We start from the raw sequence: 24,196 nt of genomic DNA on the forward strand, positions 1-24,196 counted from the left end.
GCAGCCGAGAACCGGCAATTGCATTTCCCGGAGATCAGCGTGTCACTGGACATGATCACATGGTAAAAGGCCGCTTTGATTGGCCTTTCACCACATCACGTGATCAGCTGTGTCCGTAGGACACAGCTATCACGGAGATCGCTGGGGGTATGCAGGAGAGTGCGTTCTGGGAGGACGTCATATGACACCCTCCCAGAACTGGCTGGCCGCAGTGTAGCCGCCATTCGGCTATCTGCGGTTGGCAAGTAGTTAAATGAGGCACTATGGCTACCAGGGCTTCCAACTTTGAAGAGTCTAACTACAAAAAAGTTGCAACAGCTGAGAAAATCCACCTGGATACAGGGACATACAACAGCCTTGTGTTCTTGAACTGCTTGCCCACCGCCCTATAGCAGAAATACTGCTACATAGTGGCAGGGCTGCGCAAAATCACACTAATATATATATATATATATATATATATATAATATACACATGATTTTGCATTTCCGGGTAGGGGGCGCGTGAGCGCCCTACTCACGCCGGCATTGGCAGCTTCAGCTGACAATCACCAGGTCCCACCGGAGATTCCCCGGCGATCGCTGAGCATCACTGATGGGGGAGAGGTCTGTATGTAAACAATACTCTCCCCTGTCAGCTCTAGCACGCTGCTTTGTATTGCTCTGCACTGTAAGACACACACACAGCATACAGTAAAAGAGCACAGTTAACCCTTTAATCGTCCCAGATATTAACTGCACTGACACTAATGGCACTGGGCAGGAAGGGGTTAACATGAGGGATGATCAAAGGGTTAACTGTGTGCTGTTTCACTATGTCCTGTGTCCATGTGCTTCACTGTAATCACACTACTTTGCATGGCACAGCCATCCAAAGCAGTGTGCACGAGCGGACAGGGAGGAGAACTGTTTGTTTACAAATAGTTCTCCTCCGCATTGGAGAACCTCGGCAATCACCAGGCGCCGGCGAGTAATCACCAGCCGGTACAACGTGATTGCGCCCCCTACCCGGTAATGCAAAATCATATATACGGGTAGCACAGTGGCTTAGTGGTTAGCACTTCCACCTGGCAGTACTAGGGTCATTGGTTCGAATCCCAGCCATGGCACCTCCTGCCTGGAGTTTGCATGTTCTCCCTGTGCCTGCGTGGGTTTCCTCTGGGTGCTCAGGTTTCCTCCCACACTCCAAAGACATACTGGTAGGTTAATTGGCTCCTGTCTAAATTGTCCCTAGTATGTGTATGTATGAATGTGAGTTAGGGACCTTAGATTGTACACCCCTTGAGGGTTAGGGACCTTAGATTGTACACCCCTTGAGGGTTAGGGACTGATGTGCATGTACAATATATATGTAAAACGCTGCGCAAATTGACGGTAATAATAATAATAATCCAGATTATGATGAACGGCCGTGTCCCCAATAATCCACCACATGTGTAGTGAAATAGAGACTCTCGTGCCCACCACCACAAAAAACACTGAATGGTTAGGCCCCAGACTGTAGGTGGTCTAGCCGAGCATGATGCTGAACATATCTTGCCTGTAACATGTTACATGAACTCCCGTTCACTCTCTTACCTCTCATGGTGTGATTAAATGTTCTCACCTGCAAAGGTGCTGGTGTGACGGAACGCTCGCACCTGTGAATCGGAAAGCCCAGTAAGGAGCGTGATGAGGGTGTCCATGAGAACATCATCATACATGATATTATACTGACAGCTGATGACCAGCTTATCCAGGAACTCCCCAAAGTTAAGGCAAAATTTCTTCCAAGGCTGTGTACTGTGTGACAGCGGGTAGTCTGCAGAGTCCTACAGAGGATCAAAATGCCGATTATATATTTATTCTAAAGAAACACTAGTAAGGTAATAATAATCACTAGCATACGTACACATTACAATAGGAATTAAACAATACCGTGTTTAGCTTTTAGTTTTAACCACATGCCGCCCAGCCACTGTAGAAATACGGCAGCTGGGCAAAAGCACGTTTTAAAACGTGTGTTTTGTAAACAGGTAGGGGGCGCGCACGAGACGCGCCGCCGCCCTACCTGTCCCGCCGATCACAGCCGCGGATGTCAGTCGCCGGGTCACAGCCGGTCGTTACCGGCTATGTCCCGGCGATCGGCGGCAATCACTGACAGAGAGCACAGCTGCAGTAGCTGTGCTTTCTGTCAGTTCCCTGACAGCTCCAGGACACGCTGATCGGGACAGAAGAGTTTCTCTCTCCCGATCAGCAGTGTTCCCTGCAGTGCACACCCCCGCCCCCTAGTAAAACACTCCCCTTACACAGATAACCTTTCCCTGAATAATAAACTTAACCCCTTCCTCCCCAGTGCCATTAGTACAGTGTCAGTGGTTTTTTTTTTGCACTGATCACTGTATTGATGTCAGTGACCCCAAGTCAGTACCCCCCAATGTCAGAATGTCCGCCGCAGTCCCGCCATAAGTCACTTATCGCCACCATAAGTCGCTGATCGCCGCCAATATTAGTATAAAAAAAAACTAAAAATCCCAGTATCTTTACCGCCATTAGTAAACGCTATAACTTTCACGTAAACCAATTAATTTACATGTATTGGTTTTTTTTTTTAGCAAAGACATGTCGCAGAATGCATTTTGGCAGAAATTTAAGACTAAATTTGATTTTTTAATTTTTTTTTAACGACATGTTTTATAGCAAAAAGTCCAAAATATTGTTTTTTTTTTTACTCAAAATGTCAGCTTTTTTTTTTTATAGCACAAAAAATAAAAACCGCACAGGCGATCAAATACCACCGAAAGAAAGCTCAATTTGTGGGGAAAAAAAAGGATGCAAATTTCATTTATGTACCGTATTGCATGACCGCGCAATTGTCCGTTAAACTAGCGCAGCGCTGTATAGCAAAAAAAATGGTGTAAATTGCAGTATTTATACCATAGATTGTAGACGCTATAACTTCCACACAAAGCAATCAATATACACTTATTGGGATTTTTTTTACCAAAAACATGTAGCAGAATACATTTTGCCCTAAATTTATAACCAACTTTGAGTTTACTATATATTTTTTATAGCTGAAAGTAAAAAATATTGTTTTTCTTCAAAATTTTTGGCCTTTTTTTGTTTATAGCGTGAAAAATAAAAAAGTGCACAGGTGATCAAATACCACCGAAAGAAAGCTCTATTTGTGTGAAAAAAAGGACGTAAATTTCATTTGGGTGCAGCATTGCATGACCGCGCAATTATCAGTTGAATTAGTGCAGCGCCGAGTAGCAAAAAGAGGCCTGGTCATTAAGGGGGGTAAATCCTCTGGAGGTCAAGTGGTTAAAAAACAAAAAGATACAGAAGTTCAATAACACGTTATTCCTTCCCTACAAAATGTAACGTGTGGAAAACCAGTCTAGCACAGACCTCGCCAAAGTCTTCAGTCATCTTTCGAATGATGTCCGCATTCTCCATTTTATCCAACATTTCCTGGGTCACCACACCTGACAAACAGACAAGAGTAACTACAGGCATTCACACAAAGGAGAGAGAAGAAGTTATAACTGCTACCCCCCCCAACAGCAAACTGGTACATTCCCTCTGAATTTTTGTGGGCAGCCTTCACCGTTCTCTGCTTTCTTACATCAAGCGTAACTGGTTCCTATACTAACTTGTTCTAGTATTTGGATAAAATTATATTAAAAGCATAAAAAAAAAAAAAAGAATAAACATGTTATACTTACCTGCTGTGTGCAGTAATTTTGCACAGAGCAGCACAGATCCACCTCTTCTCGGGTCCCCCGCCGGTGCACCTGGCCTCTCCCTCCTGCTGAGTGCTGCTAGAGCAAGCAGCTTGATATGAGGGCACTAAAGCAGGCTTCCTCCCGAGCCGCTGCTCTGAGTGTCCATTCAGACACGGACACATTCAAACATTTCCAGATAACGTTTGGCAAAACTTCATAGGTCCAAATCTGAAAAATCAGTTCTGGGTGGACTGACTCTGTAACAGTAGAAGGACTGTATGTCAAGGTCCTACCTTTTTACCAGAGGTTATGTTACTCCATGTGCTGGCATCCATCTTGGATTTCTGCAGAGCATGGTGGGAATCTTTTATGCCTTCAGGTCTCTGAGGTCCATCCCCCAGAGGGGTGTGGCTGATGACATATAAGCCTGTGTTCCGCACATGCTCTTTGCACTTGTGTCTTTGTGTTGCTGTTACTCTGTTCTGACTCGGCTTGTGACCTGACTATTCTTTGTGTTCTCCTTTGATCTGACCCTCCGTTGCTGAACCCGGCCCGTGACCTGTGATTCTCGTCTGCTGCCCTGTACCGTTTTTGTCTCGTTGTTGTTGACCCGGCCTGTCTGACTACTCTATTGTCTTTACCACTAGCTACACGCCACTGGCGGCGGCCATTACCGCAGCTGGGGTGCCTCGGGGGCCGCGACCTGGTTCCTGGCTGCGTCAAGTCCATCCCCACCATCAGGGGCCCTGGTGAAGGGCAGCCTGGGACTTGGACTCCCCGCCCTGAGGGACTTCGGTCTGTGGGTGGTGGTTGTCGTTAGCCTGTGCGTTACATTGATATTAGGCCTGCCTGTCCGTTTCCCAGCTCCTGCCCTGACACTGTAGTGCAGTGATGCTTAGGCAGTCAATGAATGGGAGACTGAACACCGTAGCACAATTCTCTTCCAGCAGCCAACTATACCAATGAAAAATAACATGTCTCAACAATATAAACACAAGCTCACCTTTACATCCACAAGCCTGTATTAGAAAACTGATCAATTCCAGGAGGGCAGCCGCTCGGTCTTTCTTATAACTGTCCAACCAATCATCCACAAGAACCTGCACCAAGAGAGAACACAAAATCCCACAGTGAGATGTCAACAGCAGACCTTAACCCGTATCAGCCGGCCTCAGACATACATGCGGTGCCGGCCTTCTTTGAAGAGGCCGCCTATGTGCTCTCCTTTGTTTGTGGTGGAAGCACGCTCCGTATCACGATCCCGGCATGGAAACCAAGCCATCACCGACCCCCTCCTGTTCTTATACTAACGATCGGGACTGGCTCCTGATTACACGATCGCTGGGATAGCTTGAGATTGGCTATCAGAGTGATAACTCTCTGCAAAACCCTCCCCTGTACTCACTTTCTTCTCTGAAAGGTGGGTCAAAGTCCAGAGAAAGTGTTTTTTTTTTTTTATGTTTTTTTAACCACTTGCCGTCCGCCTGCTGTTTATAAACGGCAGGGCACTGGCAGTCCAGGGGCAGGCTGCCGTTCATAAATGGCACCCGCCTTTTCTAGCTGTGACCGCTCCCTGGGAGCGCGCAGCACCGCGATCCGGTGCCCGCTGTGTCCTCCGGACACAGTGAAACACTGATCGTTGGACGGGACCTCTGTACGAGGTCCCGATCATGTGATCACTGATTGGCGAATCAGTGATCACATGCAAAGTAGTAAGCAAGATGTCACTTCTGACATCATTGCTTACTACATGTGAAATCTGTGAATGATCACAGAGGTCACATGGTACAGGGCTATTCACAACAGCCTTGTACCATGTGACAAGCTGTGACCAATCACAGCTCACTCAGTACTTCTCAATGACTGCAAGAATGCAGACAGAGAGAAAGAGAAATGATTGCTTTTACATCCTATATGGGTGTAAAAGCAATCAGTGTAAAAAAAAAAAAAAAAATCTTCATCACCCCCCACAAGTAGTACAGTGTCACCATGGTGACACTGTACTGCTAGGGTGACAGTATGTAAAATAAAAAAATAAAATAAAAATGTAAATAAAAAATGTTTAAAAATTATAATTTTTGGTTATAAACTAATTTGGATTTTTTTTTTTTTTTACTAAAAAAATAACGGAATAAATTTTGGCCAAGATTTATGATGAAATATTATTTATTTGCAAAATTTTATTTAAAAAAACACTTTTTTTCTAAATTTTTGGACTTTTTCATTTACATAGTAAAACAAATAAAAATCCCAGTGGTGAATAAATACCACCAAAATAAAGCTTTATCTGTCTCAAAAAAATGGTAAAAAATTCATATGGGTACAGTATTGCATGACCGCGCAATTGTCATTCAAAGTGTGAAAGCGCTGAAAGCTGAAAATTGCCCTGGACAGGAAGGGGGTAAAAGTGTCCGGACAGGAAGTGGTTAAGGGCGGCACAGTGGCTTAGTGGTTAGCACGTCTGCCGTGCAGTAATTGGGTAATGGGTTCGATTTCAAACCATGGCGCCTCCTGCATGGAGTTTGCATGTTCTCCCTGTGCTTGTGTGGGTTTCTTCCGGGTGCTCCAGTTTCCTCCCACACTCCAAAGACATGCTGGTAGGTTAATTGGCTCCTGTCTGAATTGTCCTAGTTTCATCCCAGGCCATGTGGGATCTCCTGCATGGTGGGGGTTGGGGAAAGACCTGGCAACCTACCCTGTAAAATAATTGCTAAGAGAATTCATGGAAAAAGTCGCTTATGAGTGACAGTCCATGCAATCACCAAGGGTCGGATACGAATGGATGGATAGATAGATAGATAGATAGATGTTTTTTTAGCGTGGTACATGATTTCGAATTTTTATTACTTATGTGGCTTATTAATAAGAGTTTTTATTTATCATATTATACTTTTGATTTAGTTAGGTAGATTAAAAAAAATATTTACACTGTATATTGATTACACTGTTCAACAGGTAAAAAGTTTTGGGCATAAAATTAGCTAATCTTACATAATTTTGGGGTGCTGAAAACGAAAATGACCCTAAAAAATGTTGATTGGCTCTAGTTTCCATGATATATTCACCCATCTAATGACGTAAGCCATTCAAAATTATGATGCAACTTCAGCTGCATATTGCGCAATTGATACTGGTGACCAATAGAAAGTTGCATGTATACTGAGATGATGCAATATTAGCCTTTAATTGCATCACTTCACTGCATAAAAGCTGCAGTATCTGTAGCTGATTGTAGTTCGTCTTTACATTTCGTTTTATGCTTCTATAGGCTACTCAGTAATGCCTCGAACTTGTGTGAATAAAGCAGATAATTTCTGCTATATCTGCGGTGAAATAACTTTTATCTCACAAAAAAGGAGGATAACAGGAATGATTAAGAAAGCCTACAACTTGTATTTTGGCTGCAAGATAGGAGACCAGGACAAGAGCTGGGCACCACATATATGCTGCAATTCTTGTGGGACGGCACTGGAGCAATGGTTGAATGGAAAAAAGGCATCTATGCCTTTCGCTGTGCCAATGATTTGGAGAGAGCCAACAGATCATGTTAGTAATTGTTACTTTTGTATGGTGCCTCCAATTGTAAAAGGGCTAAATAAGAAGAAAAAGTTATCTGTGCACTATCCAAATATTCCATCGGCAATACGTCCAGTTCCTCATGGAGAGGGGCTACCAATTCCTAAAGCACCAGAATCCTTCGTGGTTGAGTCAAGTGAGGAAGAACCTGAAGCGTGTAGTCATGTGCAGTTGTAAGAGATAGCCCTTTCCTCGAATACAAGAGAAAAGCCAAGAGAAGCAAAACCGACACAAACTGAAGACAAAACTAGTGAGAATCCTAAGTATTAAAATGATTCAACTTAGCTTATGGCTATAATTTTTCTTGGTAATCCTATGCAATATATTATGCCATTTAGGCTTTGTTATGTAGTCAATATCACTTACTTTATATTTGTGGAAAGACATCTATCTATATAATTATTGTGCATTATGTAGTCATTACGCCTATAGTAGAAAACTTTCCGTTTACAGAAAAACTAGAGCCAATTGACAAATTTCATTTTTATATTTGAACTCAGAATGTGAAATTCATTAAGAAATGGATCCTTTTGTTTCCAAAACTGGCAAAAAATAAAAATTTGTTGAACAGTGTTATTGGACGAGTATTTTGACCAAATCATCATTTTTATGCATATTGTCCAACTGTATAAACTGAATGTTCATTGGATCTAAGCATATCGGGTGATATTTGTGTAATGAGGAGGGGTGTGGCCTAAGGAGATCAACACCCTATATCAAGGTGTGCATAATTATTAGGCAGATTCTTTCCCTCAGGCAAAATGGGCCAAAAAAAGAGATTAAAACGGACTCTGAAAAGTCAGAAATTGTACAAAATGTTTTTAAGAGGGATGCAGGACTCTTGCGAAGAATTACTTTGCTATAAGCAAGCATTTACCTGAATGACATCGATTCATTCAGGTTTTTTTTTTTTTGTGCTTAGCTGTGATTTGGCCACAGCTAATCACATGACATGTGCATGCGATTAGCTGTGACCATTCACAGCTAGACACTAGTATACAATGGATGGTATGAATGAAGCCATTCATTGTATACAACTGTCACGTGACCTGCTGTGATTGGTCACAGCAGGTCACATGGTACTGGCAACGGGGCCAATACTCAGATCTGTCATCGGCCGTGTCCGAGGTACACGGCCGGTGACAGATCACGCCGCTGCGTGGCTCTGCAGGAGCGCAATCTTCGCATGTGTGGGAGGATGTAATATGGTGTCCACCCGGAACGCTGATGACGTTTGCCGGCCGCCATTCGGCCATAGGGCGGGCGGCAAATGGTTAACGGCGTTTAGCAACATTTAGAGTTTTTTTCTGCTGGAAAAAAATCGCTCAAAAAACCTCTGCACAAACATTTTTTTTCTGCTCCTAGATGATGAAGCTCCAAAAAATGCTAATCGCTTAAATAGGATGAATTAAGGGGATGAATTACTATGGGGGATGAATTACTATGGGGGATTAATTACTATATGGGGGATTAATTACTATATGGGGGATGAATTACTATATGGGGGATGAATTACTATGGGGGATGAATTACTATATGGGGGATGAATTACTATATGGGGGATGAATTACTATATGGGGGATTAATTACTATATGGGGGATGAATTACTATGGGGGATGAATTACTATGGGGGATGAATTACTATATGGGGGATGAATTACTATATGGGGGATGAATTACTATATGGGGGATGAATTACTATATGGGGGATGAATTACTATGGGGGATGAATTACTATGGGGGATGAATTACTATATGGGGGATTAATTACTATATGGGGGATTAATTACTATATGGGGGATTAATTACTATATGGGGGATGAATTACTATATGGGGGATGAATTACTATATGGGGGATGAATTACTATATGGGGGATGAATTACTATATGGGGGATGAATTACTATATGGGGGATGAATTACTATGGGGGATTAATTACTATATGGGGGATTAATTACTATATGGGGGATTAATTACTATATGGGGGATTAATTACTATATGGGGGATTAATTACTATATGGGGGATGAATTACTATATGGGGGATGAATTACTATGGGGGATGAATTACTATATGGGGGATGTATTTTCAGTTTTAAAAATGTGGCTCTCAAAATAAATTTCAATCGTGGTTTTGGCGAGATTTGGCTCAGTTGAAAAAAAAGGTTGCCCACCACTGAACTAGTCTAACAATTGTACACAGAGCGTAGTGTCATAGTGTTCAGGTAGAATAAAAGAGCAAATCTGCACTATTGTTTCTTGGCCTTTCTTTGAGTACAATCAACAAATAATTTACACTTATGTCTATTGCCACAAACGTCAGGGGTAGAATATGTTTTGGTGGTTTTTTGGAGTTGTTCTGGTGGTGGGTCACAGCGAGAGCAAAAAATATACAGCTGCATGAAGTTAAGAAATGAATTTGTTTTCAACTTTGAGTCAGTTTTCCCTTGAAAAGAGAAAAAAAAAAAAAAATCAGGAGATATCCATTAACATATGCCACTAAAAGTTTTTCCAATTTATTCTAAAAAAAACCCCAAAAACAAAAACCACACTCATTAGTTGCAATATGTACAAAGTATTCTTACGAACACATGCCAACATTGCAAGATTGCTTTCAGATGTTAAACGGTAACTCTCGAGGGAGGAAAGAAAAAAGAAAAAAAAAAAAATAATAATATTCTAGCATATACAGTTGCTACACAAGTCATGTTTTGATTGAATGTTAATAAAAAGATCCTTTCCTTTTCAACCTGTAGCTCTGTAATGTTCTGTGAAATGCAATGTATTATGGCAACCTGGAAGAGCACCAAACACAGATAATGTACAGAACGCCCCCCCCCCATAAATGTAATTTCCTGCTTCCGTGATTGGATCACTGAGTTTCCCAGAAGTCTAAATTACCATACAAGTCAGATTTTGGGCATCATCTGCAGCAAAAATGTCATTTTTGGTGAGATACTCCGATAGTGAAATCAAGTCTAAAGGGATGCAGACCCTAACGCTTTCCTCATTAGAGCCCTGCAGGTGCAGTAACTGATAATAAAAGGCAGTTGATAATTATCCACTTCAGCTCTGAAAAGTTTTACCCCCTTCAGGACCAGGCCATTTTATTTCATTCGTCACTGAGCTACTTTAACTGGGAATTGCACAGTCATGCAACGCTGTATAGAAATGAAATTTATATATTTGTTCACACAAATAGAGCTTTCTTTTGCTGGTATTTGATCACTATTGGGATTTTTATTTTTTAATATATAAATTAAAAAAGACTGAAATTTTGGGAAAAAAATATGTTTTTATTTTCTGTTATAAAACATATCCAGTGGATTGCTTCAAAAAAGTCCTGGATTGTTTCCTAGATACACAAAATATAACTGGATATAACATTTATAGGTAAAGTTGATTCAGGGAATATCTGATTGCCTCTCGGGGAACCGGAAGGAATTTTTGTCCCAACAGGAGCAAATTGGATCGTGCTTTGCTGGGTTTTTTGCCTTTTTCTGGATCATCTGTGGGTGTAGGATTATAACTTTTTATTTCTATGGTTGAACTGGATAGATTTTTGTCTTTTTTCAGCCAGACTAAGTAACTATATCCAATAAAAAAACAAAAAATATCTAATTTCTTCATGAATTTAGGCCAAAATGCGTTGGTAAAAATGGTAAATCCCAACCAGTGTATATTATTTAGTCTGTAGGAAGGTTATAGAGTCCACAAACTATAGTATATGTATTTGAAAATTGATCAATCCTGATGTACTGATGGCCGATCTCATTTCTAGAGGCCATTAAAATGTCAGAACAGTAAAAATAGCCCCCAAATTACCCCTTTTTGGAAAGTTGTCAGTCTGAAGTATTTAGTAAGAGGAATAGCAATTTTTTGAAGTTGTCATTTTTTGAAAAATTAAGAAATGAAATAAAACATTTTTTTCATGCTTTTTTATTTTTATTTTTTTCACATACTGTCACCAGTGCACTACAGCGCCATGAGATCACTGGTGTGGCGGGGATCAGGGTCACTGGTGACAGCATGTTAAAAAAAAAAAAATTATTCAATATTTTAAATATGTTTTCATTATTTTTAACTTTTTTTTTTACTATATGCTTTTAAATACCTATATCAGAATAGTTTCATGTTACCATACAAACATAGTACTACTCTGGGGGGGGGGGGGGGGGTGATCATAGTATTACTCTGGGGGGATTTTTTTTTTTTTTTTTACACTTTGATTGCTGGTACAAAGAAGACCATTGCACCAGAAATGCTTTGATTAGCCCAGGTACCATGTGATAGCTGTGGGCCAATCACAGCTCACTAGTACCAGAAGAAAAACTGTTATGAACAACAGTACAGCGGTCAGTACAGGCAAAATGACGTACAGGTATGTTGCTTTGCCTGTACATACCAGCTGCCCATAGTACAAGCGCTGTGGGCTGTCAGCAAGTGCTTCTAGAGTCATTCCCATTCACATGGGCACAGAAAAAAAAAACTGCTATTCCTTCAGAGTAACAAAAGGAGGAAATCTGCAACAAAGTTTGGTAAAATCCCCGCAATGTATAGATCACCCAGAGGGGAAGATTTTTTTCAAGGTTTGTGTTACCTTTCGCCATGAAGAGTTAAAAGAAAGCTTGACAGAAAACGATTTTATTTTAATAGATCACTTATTTTACTTTTAAAACAAAACATACCAAACAAACATACACATAGGGGAAGATTTATAAAGCAGTGAATCTGAAATTCTTTAAACATTCACTGCAGGTATTTTAAAGACAAATACATGCAGTAGGCAGATTCATCTGCAGTGAATGTTTGGTAAACGTTACATTCAGCAAAAGGGTGGCTTTAACGCCCACATGCTGTACATAGGCAATACTGAACAGCCAATGTGCATCTGCACGCTCCCAGCACAAAGACCGAGCCATCAAAGACAGTTCTCGGTCTGGACTAAAGTTCAGTAGATTATGGGGATCGGCTTCTGATCATGATCGCCGATCCTCCAGGTCAGTGTTTCTCAACTTTTTTTTTTTTTAGGCAAGGCTTCCTCTAAAATGATGAACAATTCTGAGGCACCCTCTAAAATGATGGACAGTCTTGAGGCACCCTCTAAAATGATGGACAATCCTAAGGCACCCTCTAAAATGATGGACACTCCTGAGGCACCCTATAAAATGATGGACAGTCTTGGGGCACCCTCTCAAAAAATGGACAATCCTGAGGCACCCTCTAAAATGATGCACAGTCTTGGGGCACCCTCTAAAATGATGGACGGTCTTGGGGCACCCTCTAAAATGATGGACGGTCTTGGGGCACCCTCTAAAATGATGGACGGTCTTGGGGCACCCTCTAAAATGATGGACGGTCTTGGGGCACCCTCTAAAATGATGGACGGTCTTGGGGCACCCTCTAAAATGATGGACGGTCTTGGGGCACCCTCTAAAATGATGGACGGTCTTGGGGCACCCTCTAAAATGATGGACGGTCTTGGGGCACCCTCTAAAATGATGGACGGTCTTGGGGCACCCTCTAAAATGATGGACGGTCTTGGGGCACCCTCTAAAATGATGGACGGTCTTGGGGCACCCTCTAAAATGATGGACGGTCTTGGGGCACCCTCTAAAATGATGAACGGTCTTGGGGCACCCTCTAAAATGATGGACTGTCTTGGGGCACCCTCTAAAATGATGGACTGTCTTGGGGCACCCTCTAAAATGATGGACAGTCTTGGGGCACCCTCTAAAATGATGGACAGTCCTGAGGCACCCTCTAAAATGATGGACAGTCCTGAGGCACCCTCTAAAATGGACAGTCCTGAGGCACCCTCTAAAATGATGGACAGTCCTGAGGCACCCTCTAAAATGATGGACAGTCCTGAGGCACCCTCTAAAATGATGGACAGTCCTGAGGCACCCTCTAAAATGATGGACAGTCCTGAGGCACCCTCTAAAATGATGGACAATCCTGGGGCATCCTCTAAAATTATGGACAGTCTTGGGGCACCCTCTAAAATGATGGACAGTCTTGGGGCACCCTCTAAAATGATGGACAGTCTTGGGGCACCCTCTAAAATGATGGACAGTCTTGGGGCACCCTCTAAAATGATGGACAGTCTTGGGGCGCCCTTTAAAATGATGGACAATTCTGAGGCACCCTCTAAAATGATGGACAATTCTGAGGCACCCTCTAAAATGATGGACAGTCTTGGGGCACCCTCTAAAATGATGGACAATTCTGAGGCACCCTCTAAAATGATGGACAGTCTTGGGGCACCCTCTAAAATGATGGACAATTCTGCGGCATCCTCTAAAATGATGGACAGTCTTGGGGGACCCTCTAAAATAATGGACAATTCTGAGGCACCCTCTAAAATGATGGACAATCCTGAGGCACCCTCTAAAATGGACAATTCTGAGGAACCCTCTAAAATGATGGACAGTCTTGGGGCACCCTCTAAAATGATGGACAATTCTGAGGCACCCTCTAAAATGATGGACAGTCTTGGGGCACCCTCTAAAATGATGGACAATTCTGCGGCATCCTCTAAATTGATGGACAGTCTTGGGGCACCCTCTAAAATAATGGACAATTCTGAGGCACCCTCTAAAATGATGGACAATCCTGAGGCACCCTCTAAAATGGACAATTCTGAGGCACCCTCTAAAATGATGGACAATTCTGAGGCACCCTCTAAAATGATGGACAATTCTGAGGCATCCTCTAAAATGATGGACAATTCTGAGGCATCCTCTAAAATGATGGACAGTCTTGGGGCACCCTCTAAAATGGACAATCCTGAGGCACCCTCTAAAATGGACAGTCTTGGGGCACCGTCTAAAATAATGGACAATTCTGAGGCCCCCTCTAAAATGATGGATAGTCTTGGGGCACCCTCTAAAATGATGGACAGTCTTGGGGCACCCTCTAAAATGATGGACAATTCTGAGGCACCCTCTAAAATGATGGACAGTCCTGAGGCACCCTCTAAAATGATGGACAGTCCTGAGGCACCCTCTAAAATGATGGACAGTCCTGAGGCACCCTCTAAAATGATGGACAGTCTTGGGGCACCCTCTAAAATAATGGACAATTCTGAGGCACCCTCTAAAATGATGGACAGTCTTGGGGCACCCTCTAAAATGATGGACAGTCTTGGGGCACCCTCTAAAATGATGGACAATCCTGAGGCACCCTCTAAAATGATGGACAATCCTGAGGCACCCTCTAAAATGATGGACAATCCTGAAGCACCCTCTAAAATGATTGACAGTCTTGGGGCACCCCATTCCAAAATGTAAAAAAACTATTCTAATAGTTTTACATGACGCAGCAACATCCACATGAGTAGGACACGCAATGTCAGAGGTGGTTTATTCTTCCAGAAGCACACTGGTACTGACTAGTATTCCAATGTTTCTCTTCTCCCTCAGTTTTTCTCCATCACTGAGCTGATGTGACCCCAGCACTGACGTAGAGGGGTAGGGGAGGGTCAAGCTAGGATGCTGTGCAGGCAACCGACATCCTGCTTATCAAATGATGATGCCATTGGTTGTCAGGACGCCAGCGGCTAGGTGGTCGTAATGATGCACAATGAAAACCTGTGGCTTTGTGTCACTAAAAGGCAGCCTTGTTTCACACGCTGGCTTGTTTATTAGTTTTGTGCAATTTTTAGACATTTTGCCGAGGCCCCCCTGAAGAAACCTCAAGGCACCCTGACTGAAAAAGGCTGCTCCAAGCATTCAGAACTGTTTAAAGAGACGCCAAGGCAGGCAGGAAGGAGTTAAATGAGCCCCATGATGTTGAGGTTTACCTTGGAAAGAAACCTAACTGCACAAAAACTGCAAGGAAAATTCTCTGTTTTATTCAATAAATCCAATACTAAAGTTTCCATCTCAACATTTTTGTGGCTTGCGGCTAACCGAATTTCAAACTGCAGCGTTCCTCCTTTGTTTTTCAGAAAACGTATGCAGCACGAAAGACACATGCAAACAGAATGGAAAATGCGGATAAATATAGGATTGCGTTCACCGAACAATACATGATTTTTTTTCATTGAGTGACGCAGAGGTTTTCCCCTTCTTATAATGCCAGCTACCAAATGAGCTCCGAAAAGTGTAGGCCAGCCCAGGATAACCCCTCTGCCCCCTCCACTGCCAGCAAAGCTCACTTGTCACTCGTGTTCTAGCAGAACAGACATCTTTTATTCAGCACTGCTAGGAACCGTCTGACCTATTTATTCCTAGCATTTTCTCTTCATTTTTTTCTTCAATCAAAATTTTTATATCTATTAGCTATACCTATTAGCTTGGCTTTTGAAATGTCGCAAGTCAGCAGCTCAGCAACCCCCTCGTTTAGCAATGACCTTGCAGCCTTCTCTTTAACCACTTCCAGTCCGGACACTTTCACCCCCTTCCTGCCCAGGCCAACTGTCAGCTTTCAGCGCTATCACACTTTGAATGACAATGGCGCGGTCATGCAACACTGTACCCATATGAATGTTTTAGCATTTTTTTGAGACAGATAAAACTTTATTTTGGTGGTATTTATTCACCGCTGGGATTTTTATTTTTTTGCTATATAAATGAAAAAGTCCAAACATTTTGAAAAACGGTGTTTTCATTTTGCAAATAAATAATCTTTCTTCATAAATCTTTGCCAAAATGTATTCAGTTATCTTTTTAGTAAGAAAAAAAAATAACCCAAATTAGTTTATAACCAAAAATTTAAATTTTTCACATTTTTATTTAATTTTTTTTATATTATGTTTTTTTTAACCACCTCCCATCCGGCCGACACTATGGTGACACTGTACTTGTGGAGGTGATGAAGATTTTTTTTTTTTTTTTTTACACTGATTGCTTTTACAGCCTTTATGGGTGTAAAAGCAATCATTTCTCCTTCTCTCTGGCTGCATTCTTGCAGCCATTGAGAAATACTGTGTGAGGTGTGATTGGGCACAGTTTGTCACATGGTACAAGGCTGTTGTGAATAGCCTTGTACCATGTGACCTCTGTGATCATTCACAGATTTCACACGTAGTAAGCAGTGATGTCAGGAAGTGACATCTTGCTTACTACTATTCATGCGATCACTGATTGGCCAATCAGTGATCACACGATCAGGACCTCACACAGATGTCCCGTACAGCGATAGGTGTTCCGCACGCTCCCAGGGAGCACGCACAGGCTGTGAATGCGGGCACCGTTTATAAATGGAAACCCGCTCCTGCACTGCTCCCATCTGGCCATTTATGTATGTGGGCCGGACGGGAAGAGGTTAAAGTGGGTGTAAACCTCAGACATGAAAAATGAACAAAGCAATTCCCTCTACAGTGTGCTCTTTCAGTTAAGAGCACTAAGTGTCATTTTTGTCTGCTGCCGCTCCTCCCTCTGCTATCAGCATGAATCACTTCTGACAAGTTTTCCTGACACCAAGAGAAAAAAGGTGACGGGAGGGATCTCCAGCAGATTGACAACTTCAGCTTTGTTCCTGTGAGTTGTGTGGAGGGGAGTGTGTCACTTCTCTCCAATCAGCTCTCAGAGTTCTCCTCACTGAGCTCTGCAGAGTGTAACTTCAGCTTTCTGTTCCCTTTTATCTGAACTCTCAGACAAGCTTATAAATTCAGCACTTTGAATGATGTAAAGAAGAGAAGACTACAGATAAACAGGTACAACATATGCAGGAGAATTTGTTTCATCTCTGTGTATCACCTGAGGCTAGTCACTGCACTGGGTATAGGTAAGGGTTGACAACCACTTTAATGTAAACACGGAGTGGGAGCTCTTGTAGGGGAGCTGATCTGCCGAGACACCAATGGGAGGGGGAGTTGAGCTGTTAAGTTGCTGCTGGGAAGAGGGAGGTGAGCTAAAATATTTCTGAGAAGGAGAGCAGGGTGAGCCGAGCTGCTCAGAAAAGGACTCGAATGTCTACAGAGCTTTTGCAGTGGAAAAAACTGCTCCACGGTGCCTGCAGTTACAGGGATAGTAAGGATGCATTCACACTTGAACGATTTGTAGCTTGAAGCTCCAAAAAATGCTCAAACCTAACAAATCAATTATTCTCTATGGTGCCTGTTCACACCTGATCGCGCAAGCAAACACCATAGAAAACAACAGAATTTTTAAGTTTGAGAATTTTTTGGAGCTTCAAGCTAGAAAACCGCTCGCGAGTGAGTGCAGCCTAATGCTCTGAAACTCAATTACAGCTTACAAAGAATATGTAAATACTTCGACATCAATAGATGGGCTACAGCTTCATTTTAAGGAGTTAATGAGCCAATGAAAACAGTAGCAGCACTGACAGCACAAATTCTCACCTGAATGGCGCTCTTGCCTATTCTGATGGCTTCAAACAGGTCTCTTTCAGCACTCTCATCTCTTCTGACTCTTTTAGAGGCCTTATGGGGAAAAACAAAAAACATTATACGAGCTGCAGCTCAAGGGATGCCGGGCAAAAGTGCTGTAAAGTTGCAACTAAAGCACAGGATAAGGCCAGGTTCACATCTATGCAGTTTGCGTTTGATCCGTTTCTGCAGTGCTTTTTGCATTTTTGATGCGTTTTTATGCCAACTTGTTGCTGGGCAGATTAAAAAGCACCAAAAACATGTAAAAAACGTGCATGCATTTCTGCATTGTCTTGATTGAAGCTTACTGAACCCAAACACAACATTTTACGTGTAGCCTCCCTAGCGATCTGATTATGTCAGTATTTCTGTGCTCAAAGCGGTACATTTTTTTGCATGGAAATATGTATTTTTTTTATTGTAGGCCTGTAATTCTTAGGAGTAACTCACTGAAATCTGTCCGAACAAGAGTCTAGCAAACATCCCGGATATGATAAAATTTGAAACACAAAATCATAAATTAATAAATAATCATAAAAAATAATACATTTAATTCAATAATATAATCAAACCAAAAACACTGAAATTTGAAATATAGCGCCAAGTTCGCACATCGCTGAGCTCAGTCTTAGAAACGTTTTCAGTGTCCGATGAGGAATTTCCCCCACGAATCATTATCACTCAATTCTGCAAGTGGTTCTGATTTACTATCGCTGTTCTCTAGCCGGTCTAAAACCACTTTTGACCTAAAGGGACGCTTTTTGGACGCCATGGACGTTTCTCAGTTTCCAGGCAGAAAGAACAGTAAAAATGCAGGCAGGGCGCCGGACAAAGCACTCGGGACAAAATGTATGTGAAATGGTTTGATACAGGAATGTTATACTATGTGATTTTAGTGTATTTAGTGAATGCCCCTTTTTGACATTTTTAAATTTCCCGCCGGTTAGGTCATCATACGTCCCGACGCTCGCAGGGAACGAAACCCGGAAGACGGATGCCGGCATCAGCCGGAGGAGATGGCCGGGGTCCACTGGAGGAGGGACATCGCGGGAGCGCAGGACAAGGTAAGTGCTGGAGGGATCCCGGAGCAACGCTGCAGTGTATTCCTGAGTGTAGCTCGGGGTTACCGCTTGTGGTGCTGAAACTTTACCCCGAGCTACACTCGGGAATACCGCCAGGGGGGTTAAAGAAGTCCCTGACCTTTTCCAAAAAATGCACCGGATGAAAACGCGGAGATGTGAACATGTCCCATAGGAAATCATGTTAAATGGACTGTAGTGCATTTCTGCCAAACGTTTAGGTGTGAACCTAGACTAAACTTCTGTTCAAGTGTATGTGCTGCACAGGGCCTCCCACACATACACAAGGCAGGACAAAGCCCAGAAGCCGCATTGTCAGGAGGACCAGGGGCGGACTGACCATTTGGAAACTCGGACACTGCCTGAGGGCCCGGGGTCAGTAGGGGGCCCCATGAGACGCCCCTGGTACCTTTTTCATAGGCTTTTTTTCAGTACATATCTACAGATGGTTCCCAACTTTGTGAGCCTTTACCACTGCTGTCAAAGTGACAACTTAATTCTACACGGAGGCTCGGTTCACACTACCCTACTCCATCATTGCGTGGTTTTCAGTGCGGCTTTGGAGCCCAACTTCGATACGACTTTTCCAATCTCTGGCACTGAAGCCATATCAAAGTCAGATGAAATTAGTGCAGGAACCGTTTCTGAAGTCGCAGCAACTTCAGTAGTGCCAATTGGAATGGCTGTCACAGAGATACATGGCATTTCATGTCTTGCGACTTTGGGTCTCACAAGTTGGATCCTACATTTCAGAAGTGTGAACTGAACCTTAAAGCGGAACTTTAGGTAAAAATTAAAAATGGTCAGACAAGCAGGATTTTTAATTCAGAAAAGAAATGCTTTGCCTCTTCTGCATTAAATCTACCTTCCAGCCTGTCCACCCCTGTATAATGAGCTGCGTAGGCACAGCTCACTGTAAAATATGGCAATGCCGAATTTGACGTACCTCCCGTATATGCACGGGAGTGATGTCATCCCTGCCCAGCCAATGACAGCAGCCGGCATTTGGGACTGGATGATGTCAGCAGCAAGGTGGGGAGCTCCAGGACAGCGCATCGCAGAATCGGAGCCGAGTATAATTCCGCTTTAAGCTCAACACCAGGCAGCTTTATAGTGATATCAGCATTTTTAAGGTTCCCTATACATCAGACTGTAGATGCAGGGCCAACACGCTATGGACCAGTCAGGCTCTGCTACAATGCAATGTTCTGATACACGTGTCTTCCTAATCAATTTGTGTTGCTGCAATTAGAGCCCGTTCACATCAAAATGGGGTGTGAGAAAGACACATTCCATACGAGTTTCCCTCACCACACTTGAACCTGCTGCCCTTGCGAGTAGCACGTGGGTGCCATTTATATGTTAAGGGCACCACCGCATGCCTCTCACAAACATAGCGCATTTGCGGCCACTAAACCGCATAGCACAGCAGAACCACAAGGTTTGATGCAGTGCAATGTGAAAAGGCTGTGCTTGCGATTTTCCCTGCGTTTTGTAGCCGATTAAAATTAATGGGCTGGCAAAACCGAACCGCATGAGAATGCGTGCGTTCCAGTGTGAACTGGCCCTGAAGATTGATGACCAGACTGTGTCTGCATCAAAAACTAGCTGTATAGAATTAGTAATACTTTGGCGGGGTTTCAATGGTGTATTCAGTAGTTTGATAAGATGGACACTTTATTGAAAACCTGTGCTTTGATTAAACAGAGAATAGCAATAGGTTTGTTTTAATCATTCTCTTCTTTGGAGGGAGCTGAAAGTTCAAGTTGCAAAACGTCAGCAACCAAACCTTAATGACTTGGAGAGGATCTGCCAAGAGGAGTGGGCCAAAATCCTTCAAGTGGTAGGCCACGTAAAATGACAGAGCGGGGTCAGCGCATGCTGAAGTGCACAGTGTGCAAAAGTCACCAACTGTCTGCAGAGTCAATAGCTAAAGACCTCCAAACTTCATGTGGCCTTCAGATTAGCACAACAACAGTGTGTAGAGAGCTTCATGGAATGGGTTTCCATGGCCGAGCAGCTGCATCCAAGCCTTCCATCACCAAGTGCAATGCAAAGTGTCAGATGCCGTGGTGTAAAGCACGCCGCCACTGGACTCTAGAGCAGGGGAGACGTGTTCTCTGGAGTGACCAATCACGCTTCTCTGTCTGGCAATCCAATGGACCTGTCTGGGTTTGGCAGTTTCCAGGAGAACGGTATTTGCCTGACTGCATTTTGCCAAGTGTAGTGTTTGGTGGAATGGGGATTATGGTGTGGGGTTGTTTTTCAGGGGTTGGGCTTGGCCCCCTAGTTCCATTGAAAAGAACTCTTAAGGCGTCAGCATACCAAGACATTTTGGACAATTTCATGCTCCCAACGTTGCGGGAAGAGTTTGGGGATGGCCCCTTCCTGTTCCAACATGACTGCGCACCAGTGCACAAAGCAAGGTCCATAAAGACATGGAGGAGCCAGTTTGGGGTGGAGGAACTTGACTGGTCGGCACAGAGTCCTGACCTCAACCCCATAGAACACCTTTAGGATGAATTAAGAGTGGAGACTGCCAGCCAGGCCTCCTCCCCCGACATCAGTGCCTGACCTCACAAATGTGCTTCTGGAAGAATGGTCCAACCTTCCCATAGACACCCTCCTAAACCTTGTGGACGGCCTTCCCAGAAGAGTTGAAGCTGTTATACCTGCAAAGGGCGGGGCCAACTCAATATTGAACCCTACGGACTAAGGCTGGGATGCCATTACAGGTCATGAGCATCCAAAGGCAGGCCGACCAATACGTTTGGCAACATAGTGCACATTATATATATATACACACACAATCATTATACATTGCTATTAATGTCCACAGGATCTGTTTATTACAGGCTACAAAGAAGAGGGTTTTTTTAACTATCAGAGTTTAAAAGAATGTTCACGCTAAGAAATATCAGAATTAGTTGTTAAAAAAGTAAACATGCTGTTGTCACAAGCTGTAAAATATGGCATGCAACTTACTTGGGTGAGTTTCCTAAAAGCCTTGCTAGGTCTACTGGGCTTCTTCTTTAGAGTAGCTTCAAAGTCACTTCCATCATCGTCAGAAAACTCTTCCAGACTGTCCAAATCACTACATTGAATTCATAAGATTAGACACTTAACACGCTAAAATGACATGTAAATGTCCAATAAGAAAAAATATACTAAAGAATATACTAAAAAAAAAAAAAGATACTTTTATACTCCCAGTAAAATCCTTTTCTTGGAGGTACTTGAGAGATGTGGGAAGTCATTAGCATTAGGTTATACTGGGGCAGCACAGTGGCTAAGTGGTTAGCACTTCCACCTGGCAGCACTAGGGTCGTTGGTTCAAATCCCAACCATGGCACCACCTGCCTGGAGTTTGCATGTTCTCCCTGTGCCTGCATGGGTTTCCTCCGGGTACTCCGGTTTCCTCACATGGTCCAAAGACATGCTGGTAGGTTAATTGGCTCCTGTCTATATTGTCCCTAGTATGTGTATGTATGAATGTGAGTTAGGGACCTTAGATTGTACGCCCCTTGAGGGTTAGGGACTGATGTGAATGTATAATATATATGTAAAGTGCTGCGTAAAATTGACAGCGATATAGAAGTACCTGAAATAAATAAATAAAATACTACTGCCTACAGGAGGACTGGATGTTGGCAAATACAATATTTGTTGAAATATAAGTTGGCTTCCTTTCATTGTCTGAGACGGAAAGGAAGGTGGATGATGTCGCAATCTCCACCTCAGCCAATCAAAGTAAGACTTGTACTGATTGGTAAAAATGCAAGGCTTCCTGTGAATGGCTGAGCAGCACTCAGCCCCGACTTGATTTTGTTCCGGAAGTGGGATGGGAAGTCCCTGTCCGGCTGCCGGTACAAAGCGCTGTATACTGCATGGACAGTTCATACGGCGCTGACAGCCGTGCGTGTATTTGTAAAGGAAATAGTTTGTTGGGACCGACTTGGTGCAAACATAGTATTCAAAGTGAACTAAAACTTGGAGTTAGTCTGTAAAGTAGAACTTTTTTAAACATTTTTGATAGAGAGGAGAGGGATTAGAACCCTGTCAAGGTTTTACTGCTGTTCGTGTCCCCGTTAGGGAGATTCACCCTCTCTATTTGTCCTGGTGACCGTTATCACTGAAAGTGAAAGAAAATCCCAGCAGAACAGTAATAGAGAGTACATCTTCCCATGGGGACACTAGTTCTGGTGACTACCAGTGATTTCTGCACTTTAAGGGCCGGTTTAAACCATAGAAACGAAGAGCAGATGTGTTCCGGATGTATTTCTGCATGCGCGTTTCAGTGCAATTTTTCCCTCTTCTTCTTCAATTTACCGTATTTTTCGCTCCATAAGACGCACCTGACCATAAGACGCACCCTAGGTTTTAGAGGCAGAAAACAGGAAAAAAAAAATTCTGAACTAATGGACTGCAGACATAGTAGAGGAGATGACCAGAGACTGCGGACACAGTACAGGGGATGACCAGAGACTGCGGACAGTACAGGGATGACCAAAGACTGCGGACAGTACAGGGATGACCAGAGACTGCGGACAGTACAGGAGATGACCAGAGACTGCGGACAGTACAGGAGATGACCAGAGACTGCAGACAGTACAGGGATGACCAGAGACTGCGGACAGTACAGGGATGACCAGAGACTGCGGACAGTACAGGGGATGACCAGAGACTGCGGACACAGTACAGGGGATGACCAGAGACTGCGGACACAGTACAGGGGATGACCAGAGACTGCGGACACAGTACAGGGGATGACCAGAGACTGCGGACACAGTACAGGGGATGACCAGAGACTGCGGACACAGTACAGGGGATGACCAGAGACTGCGGACAGTACAGGAGATGACCAGAGACTGCGGACACAGTACAGGAGATGACCAGAGACTGCGGACACGTACAGGGATGACCAGAGACTGCGGACAGTACAGGAGATGACCAGAGACTGCAGACATAGTACAGGAGATGACCAGAGACTGCAGACAGTACAGGAGATGACCAGAGACTGCAGACATAGTACAGGAGATGACCAGAGACTGCAGACAGTACAGGAGATGACCAGAGACTGCGGACAGTACAGGAGATGACCAGAGACTGCGGACACAGTACAGGAGATGACCAGAGACTGCGGACACAGTACAGGAGATGACCAGAGACTGCGGACATAGTACAGGAGATGACCAGAGACTGCGGACAGTACAGGAGATGAAATCACATAAATATCCTCCTGCGCTCTTATGGTGAATAGTAAATAAAGCTAGGAAGCAGCCAGCATCTGTCCCACACCAAACAAAGGCAATATGAATAAAATGTAAAATTGATGCAGCGCTAAAAAAACAAAACACTTAAACCTAAATAACCAAATGGTAAATATAGGTATCAGTATAGATATTAACATGACCCAAATCCACCTAGGGATGAGCAGAAGACAGTGGCCCTTAATAGGCTAATAGTAGTGGTTAAGTGCAGGATGAAGTGTCCAT

The 24,196-nt window shown here is 43.3% G+C and overlaps 1 protein-coding gene across 1 annotated transcript in view; it reads right to left on the reverse strand.

Moving 5' to 3' along the window:
* The window catches only part of STAG3 (STAG3 cohesin complex component), a 185,767-nt gene that overhangs the window by 141,434 nt on the left and 20,137 nt on the right, over positions 1-24,196 (reverse strand). Inside the window, exons 3-7 of the mRNA XM_089663227.1 lie at positions 21,687-21,795; positions 17,596-17,676; positions 4,713-4,809; positions 3,393-3,469; positions 1,606-1,810 (exon numbers count right to left, since the gene is read on the reverse strand). Of these exons, the coding sequence (XP_089519353.1) occupies positions 1,606-1,810; positions 3,393-3,469; positions 4,713-4,809; positions 17,596-17,676; positions 21,687-21,795 (569 nt within the window). The remainder of the gene's footprint in view (positions 1-1,605; positions 1,811-3,392; positions 3,470-4,712; positions 4,810-17,595; positions 17,677-21,686; positions 21,796-24,196) is intronic.

The sequence above is a fragment of the Staurois parvus genome, unplaced genomic scaffold, assembly GCF_062004578.1.
Source record: "Staurois parvus isolate SC_StPar_1 unplaced genomic scaffold, SC_StPar_1.0 ptg001642l, whole genome shotgun sequence".
NCBI classification, from domain to species: Eukaryota; Metazoa; Chordata; class Amphibia; order Anura; family Ranidae; genus Staurois; species Staurois parvus.